The sequence below is a fragment of the Neopelma chrysocephalum genome, unplaced genomic scaffold, assembly GCF_003984885.1.
Source record: "Neopelma chrysocephalum unplaced genomic scaffold, ASM398488v2 Primary Assembly neopelma1_124, whole genome shotgun sequence".
Lineage (NCBI taxonomy): Eukaryota > Metazoa > Chordata > Aves > Passeriformes > Pipridae > Neopelma > Neopelma chrysocephalum.
In genome coordinates this window covers 2,935,184-2,961,256 of record NW_020897786.1, presented here as the reverse complement: position 1 = coordinate 2,961,256, position 26,073 = coordinate 2,935,184, and the positions used below count along the sequence as shown (strand labels likewise).

Below are 26,073 nucleotides of genomic sequence, written 5' to 3'. Positions count from 1 at the left end.
AATAATAATACAGATTACTCAAACTTTTAAAAATATGGTTGCAAACAAGGGCAGGTACCTGTATTGGTATCTCTACAAAAGCCAAATTAAACAAGGACCATCACAAATATGTAATCATGTCTTCACTTGAATCAGATATTGGTTCTCTTAAAATACATAATTCCTAATTAAAACATATGGAATCCAGCTAATACAGCCGCATGACTAAGGGATTTAGAGAAGAGCAGGAATTTTTTTTATTACTGCTATGATGGTCCCCTCTGTCATGGGTCATCCTTAGCTTACTCCTCCTGCAATCACCCTGGGGATAGCTGACTCAGATAAATTAAAAGAGCTTCATTTGGGAAGCTTCCCCAACACACGAAAGGATTCGCCTCCTAATCTGTCAAAATCCAATAATGTTAAAGCAACTGCAACCTGCTTACAGCTCAGCAGGGCTCCCGAGCCAATGGGCAGGACCCAACGGCCCAGCACTGGATGGGACAAAAACCCACCTTGGAAGCAGCAGCAGGAGAGATCTCTGCTGCTGAAATATTTTGTGTTAAGTGCTGCGAGCTCACATGTCCTGGTTCAGCCACCCCAGGACATTGCCAGTCCCCCACACCCACCCCTTCCCCACAGCCACAAGTTGTGCACAAGGTGGGACAGGTCTCCACAGAGTCCTGCTCTCTGCCCCTCGTCATCACTGGCACAAAAAATCACCTGAACATGTCTGACATTGGAGTTCCTTTATAACAGAACACCACCACAGGTGTACCTAATGCTCTGCCCAGATCACCTTACAACCACTCACCTGCATATCTCAGAGCAGCAGCTGGTCTTCATGAGGCCTTACAGCCGCCTCTGGAAGGGGAGAATGCCACAAGTCCTACTTACAAAGTGGGGGACAGAGGAAAGAGCTACCCCAAATCCACCCCATAGCAGAAACAACCCTCCTCCTTACACTGAGCCTGCAAAACCACCACAGGTAGGTGTTTTCCCTTTCTTACAAACTCCTCTCGCTTGCTAATCATTTCCATGTGCCAATCAAGTAACAAGGGAGTTAGGGAGCAACATCACACCACATCCCATCCCATTTGCTGCATATTCCTAGAGAACAAGATCACCAGGGGAGTTCAAGAAACCCTTTCTTGCCGAGGTCACAGGTGAAAAGAGACCCTCATAACCTCCTGAAAGTAAAGGCTCAGGTTACCTTGGAAGGCAGTTTGTCCTGCCCAGGAGTGGTGGCGGTTTGTGCAGAGGACAAGGGAAGTGATGCTGGTGGGGAGAGCTCTGGTCCCCTCCCAGTGCAGACACCTGCAGTGGGTGTTTTGTGATCTGCCACCCCCCTCCTGTGCACAGCTTGCCTTGTCACTAATGGCAGATCTGTGTAAAATTCTCTGCCAGGTTGTAGCAGCATTATTTTTTAAACAGGTAGCTGCTTTTTCTGCCCATTATACTGCTGGAAAGGAACCCAGATGCCACTGTGTTCTCACTATGCCAGCCCAAGCCATCCCTGCAGTAGCAGGGAGAGCCACGCCATGAAATCACCCCAGGGGAACAGCCCTTTCCACGCCTCCAAGCATTTTTCAGGGAAAGTTGCTTTCTCCTTTTTTCTTTCCATTTCACCTCAGTCACTAACACTTTTGTGTAAGCACAGCAGCTGCACTAGGCCTCATTTTCAGTGTTTTGGGACCTGCTTGATTTTTGATGTTTTTATTGCAAAGGCTGTTAGAGAGGAGCACCTCCTGGTGAAGTTACCTGCGGCTTATGGCACCCGGTGACAAAGGCTAATGCGCCTCCTGCTCGCCCTGCCACAAAGTCTAAGATGAAGTCTACAGAGTCTACAACTTGAACATTGCCTTTAATCCTGCAGATAATGGCATAACAAGATCCAGTGTCTGAGGGTTGAACCTAAACTGTACACTTAGTTTGCCTTTTCAGTGAAAGTAGTTAACAAGCAGGAATGAGGGGAGCAGAGCAGTCTCTCCCACACTGGCAGGCGACATCAAGACCAGATGCATCTCTGGGAGACATGACTGAGGTAAACCATAAATTAACAGGCTCACTGTGAGGGAAAATAATAATAATAATAATAATACTGGGTCCAATTGCATGGTCTGATATGAAGGAGGCCAGAGGAAATGGGCCAATGAGTCCTTTCTGCACCCATGAACTTTCAGAACCCTTCTTATCCGGAGGGGAAAAATGGCAAGGGCTCCCTTTGCCATGTTACCATGGCTGATTCTTAATCACTAGCAGGGCTGGCAGTAGCTCTTGTGCAACACCACTTTCCCCAGCGCTGGGCCCTGTTCCCCTGCAATGCTCCCAACCCCTGCTGGTCTCAGAAGAATTGAGCCCAAAGCTCCACATAGCAATTCAAATGCATCACCAGACATTAGGCCACCGGGTTAACCACTGTTTAATTTCGTCACATTTGTTTGTGAGTTATGTACGTGCCTTTCTTTTGTCAACATCTCCTTTTAGAAAGGATATTGATTTTGTTTTCAAAGGCTCTTGAAAATAAAATGAATGACTACATTCTAAGGAAGAGTCATTTTCTCAACAGCTGTAAATAATTTATTGTTCGCAACCCACCCAGATCAAAAGATACTTCATCAACTGATGTGGCAAAATCTGGTGCAAGCTGCATTTCTATTATCTCAGATCCAATTAACCATTTGGAGCAGACTAAAACATAACTAGATCAATCCAGAATCAGATTAATATCCAATCCATAATCACATTAATCACAATCTGTCCATAATTAGCCATCAGATAATCCCATTGGACAGGAGGTGACATGCAGTATCCCATTATCTCATTAATTATCTATTTTCAGTATCAGACATTGTGCCCAAACACAAGGAAATGTTTTTTCAAGGAAAAATGGATGGAGAATTCTCCTTGTGCTGCATCCACCCCATCGAAGCCCCCAGTGGTTCAGTGTTGGAGTTTTACAACATTTCTTTGTTTTACCATATTCTATTAGAACTAAGAGCTGGTTTTTTGAGAGATGTCATCTTTTTAAATAAAATATGATTATCTCAGGAAGATGGATAAATAAAACATTTGTTTCATGTGAACAAGTTTATGAAAGAAAGAAAACCCTTCATCAAAGGTTTTAATGGTAACATGATAACAATAGCTTTGCAATGCTAAATCTTATTGCAGATGGTTCCTGTCCTTTTTTGTAATGTAAGTGAAATTGCGTTCCATCTGTTTTAATTTTATAATGGACTTAATCCATGGCTGGCTCTGAAAGAATCAGCATTTACTGCCTTTGCAATCTGCTGCAAACAAAAAAATTGTTACTGTTTCCCCTTTCTAGAGGAACTTGTATTTCTATTTGGGAGCATAAAGCAGAGCTGCTGTGTAGAGAGCGGGAAGTGCTGTTAGCTGGCCTCACCCCGGCCAGGCAGCCCCTGCCAGCTCTCGCACCAAACCCAAGTGGAATTGCCCCAAAAGCCATTGGAAACCCTGAACATTGGGTGGAGGAGAGCACGGAGTAATCAGCGTGGCAGGGGAGATTGCGTTTGGCTTTGACTAACAAATGCTTCCAGCAGTTCCAAGTGACCTGAAAGCAATTTTCCAGAGGTCCCTCCTGGCCTGATTTATTCTACGATTTTATTATGTGCTTTTCCTTACCCCCCCTCAGATGAACCAAAAATTAACCTGTTTGTAAAACATGGTGGTACCGAGCTGCTTCAATCCCTCTTGTACCTGTAGTCATTTTAAAGATTTTTGCACATCACATAGAGGAGCTTCAGGGTTTCCCTGGCAAGTAATTTTTTGGGATTTTCTACTAAAGTGCCTGTGCTGCACTGCCTACCCTGTTCCTGCCTGCCTGGATGTGAAGTGAGTCCAGTCCAACCGTACCTGCCTGGTGTACAGGGCACGTTGCTCTGTACTGACACAGGTGTGCCTGCAGCACAGCTTTGCGCCAGTTTGGAGATGTTTGGCTGGCTCAGCTGTAACCTTTCTTTTTCCTAAGTTGGTGGGAGGTTTGGGAGAGCAGAGAAGATCCTGCCCTCGAGTGGGAAGAGGGTGATGCAACACGGAGCATCCCTGCCAAGCTGCTGTATTCTTAGACGTGTCTCATTCTCCTATCACTCTGACATTTTATTTTTGCATTTTATTGTTAACACATGCACATACTGACTCACTCAGGACTCTGTGGATTCCAGCTCAGGCTGAAGTCACCCTTCTGTACCCTCTCTTCTGCCAGGTGCCCAGGCATGGACAGGACAAATTGTGCTGCCCCACAGCCATGGTAGCGCTGTGGAGGTTCCCATCACCCATCCTATGGGGTCACCACAGTTTGAAGAGCCAGTCAAACTTTTCTAATATTCTTCACACCACTCACCTCCCAGCCCAGCTCAGCCACTGGCAAGGCAGGCAGCAGTCACACCACAACCCCTGACAGGCACCATGGCCACCCTGCCACTGCCACACAGGCAGGGACCTGTGGAACCGCCCTGCCCTGAGGATGTCGTGGCCACACTGCACCTCTGCACCTCTGCACATGCAGGGATGCCAAAATCCCGTGCTAACACGTGTCCCTGCTGAAGTGGGTACCCCAAATACCACGCACCTTCCTCCCTCAGCTGTTGCATAAACTTGAAGGTTTGCTTTCAACATTTGGGGTCCTCAAGGGGTAGCAGGGGCTGTGGTCAGGCTGGGGAGAACAGGTCAAATAGTCCAACACCAGTGACGAAAATCGTCCTCCCCCCTCTTCAGCTTCTGGGGTTTCGTATCTACAGGGCGCTTGACTCGTACAAGCACTTCAGCCAGAAAACTCACCCTATCTCCCTCCTCCCAGAAAAATGAGCCCAGCCTGCCCTTCCTGAGCCGACATTTAAAATCACCGTGTCCTTCCCAAGCCATACAGGTTGGTCTAGGCCTGTCAAATACCGTGTGTAAAATTAAAAAGGTGATTGTGTGGAGTAGAAGGACAAGGCTGAAGCCCCAAGACAGCAGCAATCTCAATTCCAGCATGTATAAGCTTTCCTGGACCTTTTGAGCTACTCGTGCGGCTGTGCTGCAAAGTCTTCGGCAATTTAAAACCGAGTCAAAGGCCACTGAAGTGCTCTCCCTATTTTCCTGCTAATGCACAGGAACCCCATGGAGACTGGGGGGAAAGAGAGAGGAAAAAATAACAGAAGTAATAAGAAAGCAACAGGAGAGGTTAAGCTGCAGGAACAGCACGGGATCAGGTGCATGAAAATGCAATAAAATATTATTTTTATTCTGCTAATTTCAACTCATCACGGGGCTCCTGCCCTGAACGGCAGCCCCGACGATGCCGTCGATCCCGTTCGGGTCCGTCGGGGCGGTCCTCCCGCACACGGCCCCCAGCGGGGAGCCGCTCCGCGGGCGCGCAGCCTTGAGCCGGCGTCCGCGGCGGAGCCCCTTCCCGTCTGCCGCGGGATGTCCCGCCGCGCCCGCCCGCGGGCACCTGCCTGCGGCACGCCGATACGGGGGGAAAAAGGGACAACGAAATAAAAGGCGAAAGAGAGGGGAAGGAAGAGGAAAAGGGAAATAAAAGCAGCAAATAAAAAGCGAACTAAAAGTCAAGAAGAATAACAGGGAAAATAGAGGGAGGAAAAGAAGCTACAATGGATCTCCCTCTCCTTGGCCGCCGATGCCGCCGTCCCCTCCGCGCACGGGGCCGGGTCGCTCCGCGCCGGGCGGTCGGAGGGTGCGGCGGGCGCGGGGCGCGGAGGAGCCCGTCCCGCGGCGCTCGGTCCCGCCCGCCCCGTCCGGGCCGGTCCCGCGGGGAGCGCGCCCCGCTCCGCGCCCATTGTTCGGCGCCGCCAATCCTTGGGCGCTCCCGCGGCCGCCAATCGCCTCCGGGGGCCGCGCGGTGAGGTCAGCACCGCCCCCCGCCCGCGGCCGCTGCGCGCTGACATCACGGCCGGCCCGGCGGGGCGGGCCCGGGGGGGCGGGCGCGGCCCCCGCCCCGCGCCGCGCGGGTAGTGGTGGAGCGGCGGCGCCGCATCCCGCATCGCTGCCGGTGCGCAGGGGGCCGCCCGCATGGTGGACATCCTCCTCCCGCGGCCGCTCCCGGGCGCCATGGGGGAGCCCTCCAAGAGTAAGTGCGCGCAGCGCAGCGCGGGGCCGGGGCGGGCGGGTGCGGGACGCTGCGGGTCGAGCCCCGCGCCGCCGCTGCCGTCGGGTGGGCTGGCGGCCGCCGCACCGCCCCGGACCGCGGGCGCGCTGACAGCTCCGGGAAGGGCTGCGGGCTCGGCCCGGGGCAACTCCGGTGCCGCTATTCCCGTTCATGCCCAGCGCTCCCCGGCCCCTCTGGCCCCGTTTCTTACCGAATGCCTGTCCTTTCAGCTGTCCGCGCTGCTGAGCTCATTGCTTTCGGCTCTTTCCATTTCTTTCTCTGCTTCCCTCTCCTTTTTCTTTCTTTTCTTCTCTCTTTCGCTGCCCGTGTTACCGTTTTCCTTTCTTTATCTCTTTCGTGTTTCGGTTTGTCTTTTTTTGTTATTATTACTTCTCTTTCCGTTTTTGTTTATTTCTTTCTCTTTCTGTTCTTCTGGTTTTGTTTGGTTTTATTTCTTTCTGTCTCTTCGATTTCTTGTCTCTTACTGTTTTCATTTGTCCATGTTCTCGTTTTAACCATCTGGGTTTTAGCTGGTTTTGTTCCTTTCTATCATTCCGTTTTATTTTCTTTCCTTCTTTCCTTCTTTCTTTCAATTTTTCCTCAGCCTTTGTCTCATCGTTTCTGTGTTTCTGTTTTTATTTTCCTTTTCCGAAATTCTACTTTTATGTCTCTGTCTTTCTGCCTTTATTTCCCTCCATCAAGTTTCTGTCTTTTTTTTAATTATTATTATTATAATTTCTCTCCTTTCGTGTTTCCATCCTTTCTGTCCACGTTCCTGTTTTTATTTCTTTTTCTTCCTATTTTGGAAAAAAAACCAAAACAAAACAGAATAAGAAAAAAGGAAAAAGATTTAAAAAAAACTCAAGTGCCTTTCCCTAATTGCTGGCGTCTGCTCGGGCACACGGCTGGCCCTGACCGTGCCCCACTCGCTCCCGGCAGGGCGGCCGGGGCTGGCCCTGTGCGCCGGTTGCGGGGGCCGAATCCAGGACCCCTTCCTGCTGCGGGTGTCGCCGGACCTGGAGTGGCACGTCGCCTGCCTCAAGTGCGCCGAGTGCGGGCAGCCTCTGGACGAGACCTGCACATGCTTCCTGCGCGACGGCAAGGCCTACTGCAAGCGGGATTACAGCAGGTGACCCCGAATGCGCCAACGCTCGTTAGGGAAAAAAAAAAAAAGAAAGGGCAAAAAACCCCAACCCGAACCCGAAAAAGCACAAAAGCCCCTTAAAACCCCCGAATTTCCCCCAACGAAAACCTGACTCTCGGCCGCTGCCCGCCCCCGCGGCGCCGCCCGGAGTCGCCCTGACGGCGCATCGCATCCCCGCAGGCTCTTCGGCATCAAGTGCGCCCAGTGCCGGGCGGCCTTCAGCAGCAGCGACCTGGTGATGCGCGCCCGCGACCACGTCTACCACCTGGAGTGCTTCCGCTGCGCCGCCTGCGGCCGCCAGCTCCTACCCGGCGACCAGTTCTGCCTGCGGGAGCGGGACCTGCTCTGCCGCGCCGACCACGGGCCGCCCCCCGACGGCGCCGCCGCCCGAGGGCCGCGCAGCCCAGCGCTGCCTCCATCCGCCGCCGCGCACCTCGCAGGTACCGGCTCCCCGTCGGGGCGGGCGGCGGGGCGGGGGAGGTGTCCGGGGGGCTGCAGGGGCCGGGCGGGCGGCGGCGCTGACGGTGCGCGTCCTCCCCGCCCGCCGCAGACCCGGTGCCCGGGCGGCCGCCCGCCCCGCGGCCGCCGGCGCACAAGGCGGCGGAGAAGACCACCCGCGTGCGGACGGTGCTGAACGAGAAGCAGCTGCACACGCTGCGGACCTGCTACGCCGCCAACCCGCGCCCCGACGCCCTGATGAAGGAGCAGCTCGTGGAAATGACGGGGCTCAGTCCCCGCGTCATCCGCGTCTGGTTCCAGAACAAGCGCTGCAAGGACAAGAAAAAGTCCATCCTCATGAAGCAGCTCCAGCAGCAGCAGCACAGCGACAAGACGGTGAGCGCCCACCCGCCCCGCCGGGGAAGGGAATTGGGGGTGGGGGTCCCGGGCTAGAGGGCTCGGGCGGCAGTCGCGCTGAATCCCCGTGTGCCCGCAGAGCCTGCAGGGCCTCACCGGGACGCCGCTGGTGGCCGGCAGCCCCATCCGCCACGAGAGCGCCGTGCAGGGCAGCGCCGTGGAGGTCCAGACCTACCAGCCGCCCTGGAAGGCGCTCAGCGAGTTCGCCCTGCAGAGCGACCTGGAGCAGCCCGCCGCCTTCCAGCAGCTGGTGAGCCGCGCCGGGCCGCCCGTCGGGCCGCGGGGGGCGGGCGGACCCCGGCCCGCCGGGCCAGGGGGCTGCGGGAGGGGGCCGGGGCAGGGGGCGACCGCGCCGGGCCCTCACCGCCGCTGCTCCCCCAGGTCTCCTTCTCCGAGTCCGGCTCCTTGGGCACCTCCTCCGGCAGCGACGTGACCTCGCTGTCCTCCCAGCTCCCCGACACCCCCAACAGCATGGTGCCCAGCCCGGCCGAGACGTGAGGCGGCCCGGCCGCCCGCCGCCGCGGGACCTCCGCATGCCTGCGCTCCCTGCATGAGACACCCGGCCCCGGGCCGCTCCCAGAGCGCCGGACAAACGCCTTTGTTTTTTAATTATTCTTATTTAAAAACAAACAAAAAATATGTTACTGACGGCCAAAAAAGCACCGGGATCCTCGCTGCCTTCACCAGACCGGAGAGAGAGTCCCCGCCCTGGTTATTTCGTTGTTTTGGGTTTTTTCCCTGCGGATTTCGATGTTTCTTTTTTCCCAAAGAAACGTGGATTTCCCCGCTGGAGCCCGGCACGGTGACAGGCCGCCTCGCCCACCGCTTGCGCCGGAGACGGCTTTTCATCCCTTTTTGGAAGGGAAAAGAAAAAAAGAACCTACAAAAGGGGGAGAGACTCCCTCAGCGTGCGGCCGCGGAGCCGGCCTGGCCGTCCCTCCGCGCCGTCCAGCCTCATCTCACGCCGATGCCTCTCCCGGGCCGCGGCGCCCGGCCCCGCACGATCGCTGGAAAAACGGGACACGGAAACGAGACTTTTTAACGGGAAAACCAGTACTAATAATAAGTTATCAATGGACGGAGGACGGATTGTTTGCGCCTTTAACGATCAAAAGTAAGTTATTGTTATTTATTGTCAGAGTCAGCGGTTGAATAGTGGAATTAAGTATTTTGGACTTAATAAAAAAAAAAAAAAGAGAAAAAAGGAAAGGAAAGGACTGAAACGAAAAAAAAACCCACCAAAAGAAAAATAAAAAGGCGCGGAAGGGCGGCAGAGAGGCTCCCCGGGGTCGGACGCGGACCGGGTCGGGATGGGCACAGCCCTGGCTTTTTCCGCACGGCCTCCCCGCACCGCGTTAATCGGCTTTCAGAACCGGGGCCGCTTATTTATAGCCGGGGAGGCGGAGCGCAGGTTTCCCTTTCGGAGCAGCCCCCGGGCTCGGCCGGGTCGTGCCCGCACCTGCCGCGCTGCGGGGCCGCCTCGCCTCCTCCCCGGGCGTGGCGGGGGCTTCCCCGGGGCGGCGGGGCGAGGCGAACTGACCCCTCGAGCGTATCCATCCCCCCGTCCATACTCAGGCGGCGGCTCCTTATCTGCCTCTGGCATCACCTGGGAGCGCGGCGGGGCCGTCCCCGCTTCCTCCCCGTTACCCCGGCGGTACCGCTCCGGACCGGCTCCCAGCGGGACCGCAGGCCCGGGAAGCTCCAGCCACAGCACACTGCACCCCCCCTACCCTTCCCCGGGCACCCGGGGAGAGCCGGGCCCTGACCGAGCCCTCCGGGCTGCAGGGGATGGGCAGCGCGGCGCCGGAGCGGCTGCACCACCCCGAGGGGCTGCGGAGCGGCTGTGCGGGGACCGGGCCCCCCGGGCGAGCCGCCGTCGGGGCCGCCTTAGCCCGGGGCCGCTCGGCACCGCCGGGGCGGGCTGTGCCCCGGCCGGGCACAAGTGTGGAGGGGTCTGCCGCTCTCCCAGCCCCGCCGCGGGGCCCCCGCCATTACCTGGCTCCATCCTGGTCGCGCTGGTGCTCCCCGCGTTCTCCCGGGGCTGGGCCGCAGCGGGGCCGCAGCATCGCCTCAGGCGGCGCGCGGCCTCCCCTCAGGCGGCGCGGGCGGGACCCGGGTGCGGGCCGGGCCGGACTGGGCCCTGCGGCCGCCGCGGGGGCGGCGCGGGGCTGCCAAGAGAGGACTGTCCCGCTGCCTATCCCGGTCTCGGTGCCTGTCCCGGTCCCGCTGCCTGTGCCGGTGCCCGCGGGCCGCCCGGGATCGGGATCGGCCCCGTCCCCGCCGCAGCGCGGGGCCCGCAGCGCCTCCCGCCCCCTCCCGCGGAAGCGAATCCCGCCCGGCCCCGGTGCGCCGCTGGGTTTTGCTCCGCGGAACCTTCCCCGTTCACAGAACATCCCTAGGTTAAACCAGCGTTATTAAAGTCTTACCGAAACGTTAAAAACGCACATGGTTTAAAAAATCCGTATTATGTGACTTATCCCAAATTACCAAAAAATTATAAGCAAACTTTCCCTAGAGCCAAATCTAACGAATTCTTTTGATTAGATTCTGATTGACTTTTGATTAAAGAGAAAGACAGCTTAAGGGGCTTTTTCTTTCCTATCTCCGAGCCCTGTGTTGCTTATAGTAATTCAAACACACCAACATTTGTAACACAGAAGTCACACCAGACAGAATAAGTTATTTTATTACAAGATATATAGAACATATTTTCTCTGTTTGCAACCTTATTTCAGCAGTTCTGCAGTGCAAGTCCCACCACATCACAGGGCAGAAAACACCCAAATCATGACATCGGATACATGAACGAAATAAACTCAAATTATCAAAATTACAAAACAGAACTTGGAAGTATCTACAGTAGTTATGATATAAATAGTGCAAATTATATATCTACAGAGTAAGTATTTAGAGTATCAAAACCGTTTCAGAACAGCCTTTTAAAGAAGGTAGTCAGCAGGAACTGGTCAGTGTGACGATGTTAGGGATTCAAAACCCAAATACAACACTTATTTTTTCAAGAAGAACTGTCGAGCTTCTTCCCAGGACTGCCGCGGGAATCTGTTGGACAGCTCAAGATAATCTTGAGAACTGAAAAATTTTTCTGTTGAAGACAGAACATAAAATTACCAAGTTATTCCCTCTTAAGATAAGATGGCAATAAAACAAGAATAATGAACATGCGGCCAATTTGAGATACTTTTACTTCCCTCCCCCTCCCAAAATCTTCTCAGCCCGTGGGGTGACACTTCTGTGGAGCTTGGGACATCGAGGGCTGGCTTTAAGAATGGGGGCAGAGGCTTTGGTGAGCAAAGGCTTCCATTTGTAAGCTTTTGGATCAGGCTCTGCTTTGCGCCGTGGAACATTATACAGCTTTACACACTTCATGTTCTTGGACCCACCAGGGACCAGCTCAGCCTTGTTCAGCTCTGGGCAGCCTCAACGGTGTTTTCTGCTCAGCAGCTTTTTTTCCACGGAGGGCTGCGGAGGAGTTGTGCTCCCTGACTCCCAGAGCTCACAGCACAAGTACAAACGCAGCTTTCACTCCTGCGAGTGAACAGGACTGCACATGTGGACACATGTTTGAGGGTCCGACCCTCCACACAGCACCCGAACAATGAAGTTTGTGCTTTCAGGTTGTATTCCCATCAGTGTTACTGTTCCCATTTGTGTTTTGGGGACACCATCCTTCACGTTCAAGTGATATAACGGATAAAAATAATCCTGCTTATACTATTACTGAGACAACTTTTCTGCAACTGGGGAATGTTTAGAAACCACACTCACATGTCACCACATAGTCATCTTTCTTTAAAAGTTCATCCAGCTTGAATAGCGAAAATAAAAAGCAGTTTTCCACTTAGGTTTTAGATGTTTGTTGAGCAGATTCTCATGCAAACACAATCCTGGAAAGTTTGTGCTGCAGACACTGCACAAGGCTGCTTCAGACTGAGAGGTATAACGTTGACAGTAAAAATCTCCATAAAGTTACATTAATTTCATGTGTTATATTTTATTTTTAAACACAAAGCTTATGTTTTAGACCTAGAACTGCTCATCTCTTGCCAAATGTTGGGCAAAATGGTGGTGGATTTTTGTTTGCTATGAGGGAGAAATGATTGTCCGAGCGATGTAGTTTATGCAAAATACAGCTAACTCAAGAACAGATGCCCATCAGCACTTGAATTTTAGATGTGTTTAGCAAGTAACAGCCATCTCAGCTGAGAATATTTCAAATTTAGCCTAAAGAGGTTAAATGCATTTTAAATAATACCTTAATAATGGAGGGGAAAAAAAAGTCACACCTCTTCTGCAAACCGATGAACGTTAAATAACGATTACAAGACAGTATTTTACAGATTTTTGGCTCCCCAGGTGTATTGGCATTGCTGCATGGCTTCTGCAACCTAAAACTTTTGAAGGCAGCCTTTGTGACAGCTAATTAAATATGTGCAGGTACAGTATCACATTTTAAGACATGATACCACACAGAATTTAATAAAGATTAACAGTCTGAATCCCTGATACGATGAGCAGAGGACTGGAAGACACATCAGGATGTGAGGGAGCCTCTCCCCAAGCTGTAAAATCATGCTGCAAGTTACTGTATTTCTTTTATCGTGATGCAGACTCAAAAAATTTAAATCACAGTGAAATATAATATCTACACATTTTGTTAACCGACTGCTCCTCTGTTACACTGCATTGAACGTACCCCTCTGCTGAGATAACTGATTATCCATTTGGCCTGAGCTCTGTGCAAAATCCTATGGGGAAAAAAAGAAAGGCATCAGGTTTTCAGATCTTACACCCGAGAAATTAAAACAACATTTTTAAGTCTTCACAGTCACTCAAAAATACTAATACTTTATGAAAACTCTAAATTAACAAACTCTGGCTTGTTTGTTACATATAACAACAGAATACTGCCAGCATTTAAATTCTATAATATATATAGTAGATTTTTATTTCTTTATTTATACTTGAAAAAAAATAATTTTAGTACACAACAAAGAACTCAAGGCTTTAATATCTTCTTAGGAAATAGTTATTATTGGGATTTTTATTTACCATAGCCATGTCTCTGTAAAAGAAATGGTGTTTCAGGTCTTTGCTCCTGACTCCAAATACACTCTTACAAACTCATGAGTGATTCCAGTTTCAATGGCTGTGCTTCCCAGGGACCTGGGAGCCCGAGGTCCTGATCTCTTGGGAGTGTGTGAAGTTCCTCCCCAGCGGGGGTAACCCCAGCCCGAGCTGTGGGGCAGCCAGGATGAGCACCCAGAGCCATGTGTGGATTCCCTGCTGGATTCGGGCATCGGGACGCTGCGTCCTCGGAGTCAGCAAGGACACCGACCTCGCTTGGAACATGTCGGCTGCCCCACCACAGATCCTATCTTTTGTTGGAGTATCCACCGAGCAGAACGCTGAAGGTGGTATTATCTGATAAGAGATACAATTTAGCAAATCGCGGATACTCCTAAATGTTGTTTAATTATTTCTGCACATCTAAAAGCAGAAGTAACAAAAATAAACGGGCTGATGCAAACTTCAGATGATGGAAATAAATCTGTTGGTAAGGAGGTCGTTGTAAAATCCAGCAACCCTCTGCCTTTGATTTTCGCTGCACACATTTAACACACTGTATTTAAGTGTTATATTCGTACACACCACCGAACTTTTACGCAAACGGGACTTCTTTTAGTGCTCCCTGGCACAGGAAGAATCTCATTTTCTAGTCACGGGGAAACATTTTACAGTCTTTCCCAAACCTTCCACCGAAGCAAATGAGAGATTTGCTTGACAAACAGCAGCAAGCTGAAATAAAAGTAGAGAGGGAAGTCTCTTCTGTGTGTGCGGGATCGGAGCATTCCTTGGATCCTTCCCGAATTGCTCTCTGTGTACGCATGTGCAACATTTGGGATTAGATTTTAACACGGGCAAAAAACTGAAGTACCAGTGAAGTCAGCAAAGACAGGACTCTTTACAGCACCCACAACTCTTCCATATTTTAATATAACACCTTTTTTAAAAGCCTGCAAGAACAGTACATGGGCTTGACATCTGAGATATACCTCTAACTGGAAACTAATGTTGTCCCTTGTAGATATACTTACACTTTATCGTACCTACTGGGGATTTTAATGCCATTCCCTCTCTCATAGCACAAAAATCAAGCTAAAGAATCTTAATTATTCATATAGAGAATACTCTCCTCCATTCTCATGTTTTTTGGCTGAAAAAAAAAATGAACTAAACTTGCTGCATTTCCTCATAATGCTCAAATTATTTTTTTGCCACTGCAACTTCTACATTGAAATCTGTAGTTTCACTATGACTATATAGCAAATTCTTTTAATACTAAGTTCCAAACTTTTTTAAAAAAATGCTATGCAATTATTTTAGTATTAAAAGGACAAAAAGTAGTTGCACTCAGAAGTTATGCAAACTTTCAGTAAATATTTAGTTTTTGTGCCTTCTCTCTCAAATGCATGTAGCCTATCCTTGGAGTATCCTTGGAGTAGCTGTAAAGCATTAGGGAAAAGAGCTTGACTAACATTTCTGTATCAACAACAGTAACTTTCAGGTGACTGATACAGAGTTACTAGACTCATAAAAGCATATTATTTTTAATAGTGGAGTGTTTATGAAAACTGCATTTATTAATTGGAAACAGTCAATGTATGGAAAACATAAGGCATCCAAAAAATCTGATAGATAAAACAGCACATAAATTCAGACAAAGGGAACAAAAATACTGCAAATCCTTATTTAAAACAGTATTTGTAATGACCTCAGTGGCTTACTGTCAAAAATAAAGATTGCAAGATTAGACTGGTAACATATGTTCTGTGTATTTTCTGCATAAAATATATACACATTCAGTTCTCTGTAAATCTATGGTACACAGTAAACAACTGTACATTTGCATGTAAACACATGAATGTAGCAATTTCAGATATGCTATATGTGCAGGAATTTAAAAAAATAAATATTTTAAGGATTGTCTTGTAACAGCAGGACCTACATCAAACCTTCCTAGTACATCCAGGAACTGTAATGAAAACAGGCTCCTGAGTGGACAGTGAGAACCCGAACCACCTTTTAGAGTTATAAGATGCCTCAAGTACAGGCATAATCTGTGGTTTGAGAAGAGCTGCAGAGAATCTCAAAGTACTTCAATGGTGTTTACTTGTTTTACTTAAGTCAAATGATTCCCCCACTGAGAGCAAAGGCGAGAGAAGCAGCCGCAGTGACCCCGCACGGCTGCAGAGCTGTGATACCTGGATGAAGGTGGCGAGCAGAACACAGCTCATCTCCTGCTCCAGGATGATCTTGTTCTGAGGGTTGTTGTAACAAGCAGCTATTAGCGAGGGGAAGAGCACTTTGATTAAACGAGGATCACTGAAATACTGGAAAGGCAACTGGCATAGTTTTTGCAGCACCGTGGGGTGACGGCCAGATTGTACAATGATCTGAAAATACAAACATAACAAAATTAAACCACATGATCTATCTCTTCTTCTCTTCCTGTTAACCACCAAGGGTGCTGAAGTCATGCTAAAAAAATGAGCATGGCTGAGAGTAAGGACTAAAAATAAAGCTTAAAACATTTACTTCAACTAACTTCTGTTTCAGTGTGTAAGCGTTATTTTTATTGCAGAAGAACATAAAGAATATTGAGCTCTGAAACTTTTTTCCTCTATCACCCAAAAAGACAGTAAACGGGAAGGGGATTAATTTGCAGATTACAATAAAATAGATAATGTAATACCTTAATTCAAAAGGCAAAGAATTATAGCACAGGGACTATTCTGAGTTAGAGCGACGAAACACAAAACCCCAATGCCTGCCATTTAAACACAGTAAGCACAGGGTGGGGGGAAAATCCAGAAAGAAATCACCAGGATTTTAAAAACTCTCCCTCCCGAGGCTCGACCATCCTTTCCTAGAGTGCCTGCTGGCAATCAGAGGGGACTCTGTTTCATGGGAGATGTCTGCCTCGCATTCTCAGGCACCAAAAAGAAAAGGTGATTGTGAGCTGCACAGCGAGGAGTTTCAGTAAGGAGAGACTCAGAGATCCTCCCATCTGTATTTCTTATCTCGGTTTCTATCAGTGCCATTGGCTCTAAAAGGAGAATTGTTTAGATAAATGGGACTGTTGTCATGAAGCAGGCTAAGTTTACAACTGTGTACATCTGAAGAAATAAGGCAACGCTATCACTGGTCTCCTGCACAGGAACCTTTCCAATTTACTTGATATTCTTATAAAGTCTTTGTGATAAACTAAAAAATGCCCAAATCGGATCTGTTCCAAGTAACCTTGATTAGACAATTACAATATGAAAGAGCTGTGTGACCCAAAGTTGGCTTTTTGGCATAGGAGGAAGCTCCTATAAGGTTGGAACACTGTAAAACTGAGGGTCATGACTGTAAATTGTACTTGGAAAAACACAATTTTACAGGTACACACCCAGACAAGACTGCATTCAAATTAAAACCAGAAGGACAGAAAGAAGCAGTTGAGGCCACAGGAACATAAATTACAGGGATTTACAAGTTTTCAAAGCACTTTTAACAATACCTTCAGAGCACACACTAAGTTGATAATGCAGTTCAGTTTAAAAACAAAATCAACAAAGTAATAGTTTGCATTTTTTTCAGTTCACCAGTGAAAAAGACATTGAAAACCTTTCAAAGGACTGGTAGCAATGTCTTAATGCCATTAAAGACAGAAGGAATTTTTAAAAGACAGGCAAATAAGAGACAATTAAGCACACATTCAGACACTGTTTTGAAGAAAATATCACTGATGACTCTCAACTTTGCTATTGGCTCCCACCCTGTAAGCGAGAGGTGCCCTCCAAGTTTGGGAGTACTGCTGAAACTTTAAATTAACCAGAGTGCTTATTATACAAACCTATTTTTCTATGTTAAATTCTGCAATCAGAAAAGTACCTAAAATCAATTGTAATTGTACTAAAGTAACTACAATTGGTATTTTTGATCCAGGACAGAACAGTAGAACTCTTGATTTCTGTTTAATGGCCACCACACCCTTGACGAACAGGCAGAGGAGAAGAATTTTTCGGGAGTTTTCATTTTTCATTTCACAGTTCACTTCCTTTACCTGTCCTAAAAATGCCATGGGTAGTTAGTGAAGTCTTGCCAAACTAACAGTGCAGATACCCAAATAGCCTTCACAGAATTATTATTTCATTATTTTTTGCTTTTCAACAGTTTTACCGCTATGATGTTATCAACATTAAGGATAGGAAGGTATATACGAGGGCTGCTGATGTTTTAATCTGGTATTTATCACATGTGGAATCAATTTAATGATTTCAGCTCATTGTACTAATGCAGCTACTAAACCTGATACGCTATATTATGTACTCTGAAGGAAAAAAACATGAGTCACCTCTTACTGGAAAAAACCCCAACCAAATAAACCTGTAGCAGAGCACATATTCCTTGTTTCACTGTCAATGGGTGGAGAAAGTGAAGCCCAGGGCTCGACTGAGCAGATGAACAACAAAGAAAACGAAAACCTTGTACTCCTCTTTCTTGACTTTTTTTGTTTCATTTTTTTTTAACAGTCTCTTGGCTTAATGATCCCAGGGAGTTTTGCAGGCCTGAAATATGGAATACTCATCTTACAAAATGCTCTAATACAAGATACAAAGTCCTTACTGAAATCCAGCTTGCCTCTCCTCCTGCCACATACTGGGATCCAGACACATTTACCTAGAATTAGCTTTTCTTGTTGCTCACTCTCTAGCCTGAAAGTCAGATATGCCTGTCAAATGTAACAAGATCCTAATTAAATCACTGCATTTCTGTACAGTCAAGCATTTAAGCACCTGCTTAACTTCAGCTATGTGCCCATGTTCCATTAATATTTGCTTGTGGTTTTCTTTTTCTGAATTGAGATCTATTAAATTAGTCCAAGCTTTTTTTTTTTTTTTTTAATCCAGAGCAGGCAACTCACATTCATGTTTGCTATATTTCCTTTAAAAATGTTGCTTACTCTCTAAATTTACAGATATTTATACAACCTTATTGGTTTTGCCTGTGCTTAGTCAGAATAAATTCCATCTTAGCTTAGCTTATTTATGGCCCAACATGTTCTAAATGTTAGAACAGCTCTCTGAAGACCCCAGCTACGCACAGGTAAGAGACACGGCAAACACATTTCTGAAATGCTACTTCATGATGAATTAATGAAGTTTTCCTTTGTGCTACCAGCCAAACTCAAATCCAAATCACTCTGGAGGTGGAGCCCCTGTTCCAGAGCATGGTGAGGATTCAGGGTTAGCACACCAGAAAGCACTGGCCAAAGGCCTGTCTGCTTTCAATGTAAAAGGCTGCTGAGAGGGAGAGGCTCTCAGAGGCAAGAGTATCTCAAATCCTCACCTTTAAGTCTAGAACCTCCCCTGCTTGGTGCCTGCCTGAATTTCCAGGTCTCCCATACCCTGCACGCTGTGCCTGCTGCCTCCACAGCCGCCTGCCCGGCACAGTGACTGATGTGATGACCTGTGGGAACTTTTCCCTGAGCAACACCTTCCAAGGTTGCCTATCAGTTATCTTCTGTCACTCCCACCAGTTTATAGCCTTCTGCAGGTCCTGCTAATTTGCCTAATCTCCAATAGCCAGCAGGTCAGGCTCTCTCCACTGCCCTACCAGCAATCCATGCTCCCGTGTGACTCTTTGGGAAGTGCACTCTGCTCTCACAAGTGCAATAATTATCCCGATGCACCGAACTGGTGTTTCTGAAAGTTTATCACTTAGGAAAGTATGATTCATGATTTCTGAAGTCTCTAGATGGAATCCATGTTTTCCTCACATTTACTAGGGCCAATATTCACTATATAGTGTATTGCTTGGCCATTTGCTGCAATTCCTCTCGCTGTGAAAGCCTGAAGCAGTATAAAAGTCAGTCTTTCAAAACAGACCCCAATGACAAAAGCCAGCAATATGCCACACAGCACTTGAGCAATAAGAAAGGACAATCAATCAAAAAATTAAAAGCTCCTTGTGGTATGGAACAGTAATAAAGTTGTGAGGGGAACTCATCATTATGCTGGGGGATAAGGCTTCCCCTGTCACTTAGGTAGGGTGTCTGGCTACAGACCTGAGGCGACGGCTGGAAGGATATTCCATCCTGGATTTTCAGTTCTTCATCGTATTCCCACCAGGACAGCTCCAGCAGCCCTCCTCTCCTGCCATTGCTTCCTGGCACCTTACAAAGGAGAACTTCCCAGGCCTGAAGGCCTTTGCTAGGGAACTAATAGACCCTAGGAACCCAAAACACTTGGGTATGACTTTCCTCTGGGGAGCAAAGGGGAACGTTGCAGCTCATTTCATTTTTCAGTGATGCCCCAAAATAATGTTCTGATGCTCCTTAAGGAATGAGAATCATAGAAATGCAGCTCCTTTCCTCGCCTGCCAGGGCAAGGAGGTAACCACTGGCAGGCAATGGGACAACCTTCTCCTGAGATCTAGCAAGGGAAAGATGTTTTGGAGAACATCTCCTAGTTCTATTTACATACTGTATATGCATGTATTTATACTTTATCTGTCTCTGTTTTCCTTTTATCATCAATGAAATTATTTTAAAATGCGTGTATAAGTATTTTTGTCAAAGGAGGGTAACAAAATCTTCATAACTAATAGGATCCAGATCTTTTGAATGATAGTGATGATACAGAATGTCTCTGCAGTTACATGTCAAATCAGCTGTAAAATCTTACAGAAAATTAAAATAAGAATCCTCTAGTCTTTGAAACTATATTTTCATAATCAGGTAACTGAGTGTATAATCACCTTGTAAGTAATAAATAAGATTTTCATTGAGAAAACTAAAATGTCAGCCAGAAAGCTGAAGAATGATTTTATGTAAAACACTGAACAAATGTCAATCAAATTGAAGTAAATTGATAATTCATATAATCATGTCATGTCATTCATACATTCACATGTTCTAATTAGACACGTAACGTAGATGCATGCTACTAATTTATCAAGAACTAGCAGTTCCATCAAATTGCCTTGTGGAGATTTATTTTAATTATGGAGTAGCATTTTTTGTGACAACTTAAGTTTCTCTTTCCAAGTTGTAAATGCACATATTTTATAACTGTAAAGCATTTAAAAAAGAGAAAATAACTGAATTGAAAACTCTGCCTACAACCTTCCAGAGATTTAAAGAAGATTATGATCCCAGATTGGTTTCCCATAGCTCTACGCATGTATGTTAAATATTGTCAGATGTTTTATTACAATTAACAAAATAAATGGTTGAATCTCAGACCAAAAACTTTTTCACTGCTTGTGTACTATGCAAGGTTAGTCCAGGATTAATGCAGAGGGGAAGTGCTGATTTTTAGAGCAATATTTAGTCTAGTTCTACTGGTGGATTTAGGTTTTCTTGTTTCACTTATTTCATTTGGACTTCTGTAGCTCTGTAAAGACATCATTCTTGTCAGTTATTTCTGTCAATATATACAATAAAACCACTGGAATTATTTTTCGAAGCAGCTAATTAATTTTCTGCTCAGGAAGAAAAGAAAGCCAGCAGCAAGCGTTTTGTCTGCGCAAGGGCAAAACAAAGAACTGAGACGTGCTTCACTTCGGGAAGAAACTTTGGGAACAAATATATGGCTGGCATCAATGGCACAGCCACCATCCATCAGACCTGCAGGGCAGGGGGTGTCCGAATGGGAAGGTAGAGACAACATCCAGCAGCTCCGAGCTGCCATCTGAGCCCCTGGAAGTGCCTCCCCAGATCCAAGCAGAGGGATTCCTGCTCGGCACCACCGCAGCACGGAGATAATGGGACTGACGGGGGCTTTCTGCAGCCCATCGATTTCTTTTCATCCACGGAAGAAAGGGAAAATTGATAGCAGAGAAGGGAAAAAGATTGCCAAGGAGAGAACTGAAACCTGTAGCCACGAAAACCCCAAATGTCAAGATTTGAACAAAACCTTACAAGTCATCCCAGTGCACCGTTCTTGCGTGACCAACCCCGCCCGACAATGCCGTGTTCTTAGTTCTCTACAGTCAGGCTGATGTTTTTTAGCCATTATAGCTGAGTATTAGAAGTTGTAGCTCTTTTATTAAGTGAAAACTGAGACAAAATTATACTAACGTGGATACAGGAAAATGGAGCTGAATTGTAACTTTGGAAAGTTTAAAACTTCCTGAAGCAAAAACTTCTTTGGCTCTTGGAGAAAAACCTGCAAATGAAAGGGTGTGTTCCACAGGTACTTACAAACACACAGTGCTTATCACCGGGAGCTGAACTAACTTTCCAGAAAAACATCCTTCCCAATAGAATTTCCTTTTATTTTTATGAAACGGAGCATTAAAACGTGCCTTTCTACTCGACTGTGCTCTCCTGCTCTAATGTAGTTCATGTTCAGACGCAATTTTCTTAGAACAACTCAGCCTAAAAAGCTAATGGTTCTCTAAGGGGCACTCCCTGCCTCCCCTGCTATCTCGGGTGACCTGCGGTTCCAAACTTCAACGTGGCCATTATAAACATTTGGATCTTAAAGTGGTACTGTTGGTATGGGAACTACTAATGTTTCTTTTCCATGTATTTATCATTTATATAAATGTCAACTCTAATTTGTACTAAAAACTAATAACTTTATCGAACAGGAACTGTGCATCGAATTCCTGTAACAACAGTATTCCATCAAACAGTTAAATCCTTTTGTTTGATGTCAGGTTATTTATAACTTTGTAAAAGAAATAAGTCTTTATATTAGTAGTCCAGAGTTTCTCTTCAAAGTTAGATCTGCATTATTTCTTTGCTTCTATATAAACAGATCTCATACTGCCAGTATTTAATCAGCAGAATATGTCACCACTTAGGCTCTTCTTCTGTTTTAAGGTCAAGCTCTTTTCTTTCCATTTTGCAAACTCCACTATTGGCAAAGCCGTGAGCAAAGAATGCTCTAAATTCCTCCTAACATTTCTCAGCCATCAGAGCACCATTTCCACGCAAAAAGAAAGTTCCAGAATGCTACACTCAAATTTAAAAATAAGAATTTTGTCTATTTGAAAAATTCCAGTGTTTATTTTCTTAGCATCACGTGTCAGCTTTCAGAGAGAAAGATAAGGGAGTTCAGCAATAACATTAGTCTTCCTATAAACCACATTGTAAGCATTGTCCTTTCAGAGCTCTATGGTTTAAGCAGATTCAGGGGTGCTCTGTGTATACATAACAGGAAAAAATTATCTCAGCGGTTTTTGGGTAATCATCCTAAGATGTATGAAGATTTAGGATACGACAATGGCAACTACCAGCACAGCATTGCAGTGAAGATTTAAAAATGTTTACCAGAAGTGGTGCTAGTGGGAAATCTAGGAAAAGAAGTTCTTTATACAAAGCTCTCGAAAAAATGTCATCCAAAAACAAGTCACCTCGGTTATAACAAGTGAAGTATGTATAGATTAAATTAATCAATAAATAAATGTTAAACATATATTGTAAAAGATAAACTTCGTTACAATGTGATGAAAGGAAAATAGAAACAATTCTAACATGCATTGAGGGTACTTGTGAATTTAATATATGCCCAGGCTACAGGATAAAATAGTAATCTAATATCTGAACCAGAAAAGGTATTAAAGAAAAGCCTAACTTCAGAAGTGACAGCATTTTAGCATTTGATATATTAACATAAAGATAAACATTTAAACGTGAGGTTGCTCTTGTGTTAATCATATACTTAAGGACCTTAAGGGTATCACATCTTTCTAAAAAATTGTAAACTTCGTTGTTTCCACAATAACATAAAAGGAGATTTATATATTTGTTGGCCTAATAATTTTTAATCAGAAAAGATTATTATAAATTAAATGTATGAGAAATACACGTATTCTGTAAGATAAAATTAAAAAAACAACACATTGTGACGTCTCGAACCCTCAGGTATTATTCTGAGCCCTGAAATGATTACAATTAGCCCTTTGTAGCCCTGCACTGTTTTTCAGTGCACTGTTTTTCATCTTCACACTTTGAGGATACACCACTCATACATTTAAGTTGCTGCTTTGGGCACGATCTGAAACAAGATGATTTAAAGGGTAGAGAAGAAACAGGACCATAGTCAACAGAAGTTTAAGGAGACTATTCTATTGGCTGAGGTTTCTGCCAGCATCCCCGGTAACAGAGCTAGTTCGGGTCAAAATCCCCAGAAGGTGTGAATAATTCAAACATTACAGCCTAAAACACATAAAATCTTTTTGTATGTCTCGGAGCATTTTCTCTCTTCAAAAGCAAACATTTTTTGTCACACTCCAAAATTCTGCTCACAAGCAAGCTACACAGCCTTAGAATTAGTATTCCTAGCACATTCTGTCTTATGGCTTCCCCAAGAAATCTAAAGGGTTTGTCAAAGTATCTAATCATCAGCTAAGAAGCCTGTGAAACACTGAACCATTGGACATGTTACAGAGCTGGCTGAGACAAAGCTTCAAACAGAGAGCAAGAAAATGTGCTTTTCTGCCATGAAAAATGGGCTACAGTTTACCCTTTACTAAGAGAAGAGGAAGACGAGCAATATTTTCCATAGTGCTCAATTAATGCATTTTGTTCTTTCTTTATGTTTCAGTATCGCTTCGATCAAGTGTGACTTGAGCTGAACATGACAAAACGGCTTCGGGAGACTTCCCTGGGCCTCTTGCAGGCTCCCACCCTCAGAGCAGCATCCAAGTGCTCGGAAGAACTGTCAACCGGCCGAGCCCAGCGCTGTGAACACAGAGCAGGCCGGCGTTCCCTCTGCATGGGGCCGGCCACGCCGGGGACAGGCAGCGCGGTCGGCAGAGACTTGGGAAACCGAGAGTTTATGGCAGAAGCACAGGGAGTTCCCTCACACATGAGGCAAGACAGACAATAGCTCACAAGGCCCGATTAAATATTTGCAGGCTTTAGACTTTGTTTTAAAGTTCTGTGTGAAATGTAATTCTCACGCAGAGGAGCGAGCGCCAGGGTGGGAGCAGGGCAGAAGGACGGCGGGCGTTGCGCAAGCTCCGGCTCCATCCGCGCCACTGGAGCGCCACCGGCCAAACCCGGAGCGGGCCAGGCCCAGGTCTGAGCCCAGAACAAACTGCTTATTAAGTAGGATTACGCCAAACTGTGTGGTGCTTTTCCGTGTGTACAAAGTTCCAGTGGGGATTAAGCTGAGACCACCAAACTCCTTTTATCCCCAACCCAGGAGTAAGATTAGAACGTTGCTCTCTGGAGGTGGCATTAGCTGACTGCTCTCTCTCTTACTCTCCAAGCTTCGTTAGTGACTGTATTTTAAGGTTGTTGAAAGCACTGGCTTTGATGGCATCGGGAGATAAGTTTATTCTTTTGTGTTTACAGTTTGAGAATAAGACAATAACATAAATCCAAACGCATTCATTTCTCACACTTATTCCTACACACTCTCTCTTCCCCTCCCTACAGGAGTCAGCCAGCCCACCATGAACCGAAACTAAACGCACTTGATTTCACATTAAGTCTTTGCTCATATTAAATTACCTTCCCCACATCCTCTCAAAAAGCAAAATAGAAAAAAACTAAAACGAGATGCATTTCGGAGTGTTGGAAATACAATTAAGATGTGACACACGAAATGTGCAGCCCCAAATGCTTCGGCCGTATTTGCTTTGCTTTGTCATGACTCATTCTTAGAAAAGAAAAGGTTTATCAGTAAGCTCAAACAACAAAGGTGTCTGACAAATTACCTAAGAGGCGTCCCTGCTTTTCCCTGACTGCCCAGACAGGAATGCCATCTCTCCTGAAGACACTGGTTCACTTAAGTGAATTTATGTGGTCTGAGGAGCAAAAGCACACATTACAGAGCTGGCTTAATGTACTCCGCTTTAACGTGGGGAGTTTAATCCTTAGGGGATTTTTGTTCACAAGCTGAAGTGCTTCTAAATGGGAGTCAAGACTACAACTTCACATGAATCACTCGCTTGCCAAAATCAGCTATTTCACAAAATTTACCAGGCATATTTTTTGTGTGGACCTATAAAGCTTTAAAAGGTCAGGGTGTGCTTTTTTTAAGGTTTAAAGAAATAAACCCACAACCTCAACATGAAATCAATACTCCTAAAAATCTCTCTTGAGAAGAAACTAACAAAATCAGAATTAAGTAATTTCAGATACTATTTACTTACAGATAGGGATGTTAACTACACGATAACTTCCAATTCCTGCATCCTCACTCTTGTGCTGTGCTTTCAAAAACTCCACCTACCAGATCAAAACTGTTCCAGTCCCTCCATAGCCCCAAAAGCAACACAAATAATGAAAGTTTAATGATGGCCTTCAGTAAACAACCCATATGGAAACTCTACGTAATATTTTTATAACTTCCAAGTTTTCCTGTCGACTTCTGATTTTGACAGTTTTTCCATTTAGGAGTATTTTTCTTCCTCCACACTAACACTAGAGGAAACTGGCCACATACTGAAACTCAATATGCACTAACTCTGTCAAAAGCACAAAATAATTTCCCTACCAAAGGTCATTCCTGATCTAAAGTCACTCTGTAAGTGTCCCTTACAGCCCAACAGTGTTTCTAACCACAGCCAGGATGAATGTCATACAGATATATATGTGTGTGATATACACTGGGGGACAAAGGGTGCTGCCATTTTATGACACGAGTAAGACTTACCACACACAAAAAGGGAAGAAAATATAACTATAAGTCAATCATTTAATAAAAAGGGGAAAAGACAATCTTGATATGAAGCCTTTCCTGGGGAATAACTGCCATGCTTTGTGCGCTGGGAATGAGTGATAAATTCCATGATCCTTTCAGAACTGTGCCTACCATACAATATTTTAGTTTCTTTAAACGTTATATTTATACCTGTGATAGTGCTGTGTGATGTTTTATATATTTAACATGGGAGAGATTCCTGTCCCAAAATATCCTGCAATCTTACTGCTCCTTGCTCCTGTAACTGG

General features: G+C 46.3%; 2 protein-coding genes across 3 annotated transcripts in view; one reads left to right on the top strand and one right to left on the bottom strand.

Moving 5' to 3' along the window:
* Positions 1 to 6,015: 6,015 nt before the first annotated feature.
* Positions 6,016 to 24,439, top strand: ISL2 (ISL LIM homeobox 2). The gene is made up of 7 exons (XM_027698133.1): positions 6,016 to 6,073; positions 7,031 to 7,220; positions 7,416 to 7,675; positions 7,786 to 8,069; positions 8,170 to 8,340; positions 8,472 to 9,204; positions 23,717 to 24,439. The coding sequence occupies exons 1-6, from the start codon at positions 6,016 to 6,018 to the stop codon at positions 8,586 to 8,588; spliced, it is 1,080 nt and encodes a 359-aa protein (XP_027553934.1). The 3' UTR covers positions 8,589 to 9,204; positions 23,717 to 24,439.
* The window catches only part of SCAPER (S-phase cyclin A associated protein in the ER), a 142,855-nt gene continuing 127,521 nt past the window's right edge, over positions 10,740 to 26,073 (bottom strand). For both annotated transcript variants that reach the window (XM_027698128.1, XM_027698129.1), the window contains exons 30-32: positions 15,374 to 15,565; positions 12,805 to 12,856; positions 10,740 to 11,193 (exon numbers count right to left, since the gene is read on the bottom strand). In XM_027698128.1, the coding sequence (XP_027553929.1) occupies positions 11,099 to 11,193; positions 12,805 to 12,856; positions 15,374 to 15,565 (339 nt within the window). In that variant the 3' untranslated portion in view covers positions 10,740 to 11,098. The remainder of the gene's footprint in view (positions 11,194 to 12,804; positions 12,857 to 15,373; positions 15,566 to 26,073) is intronic.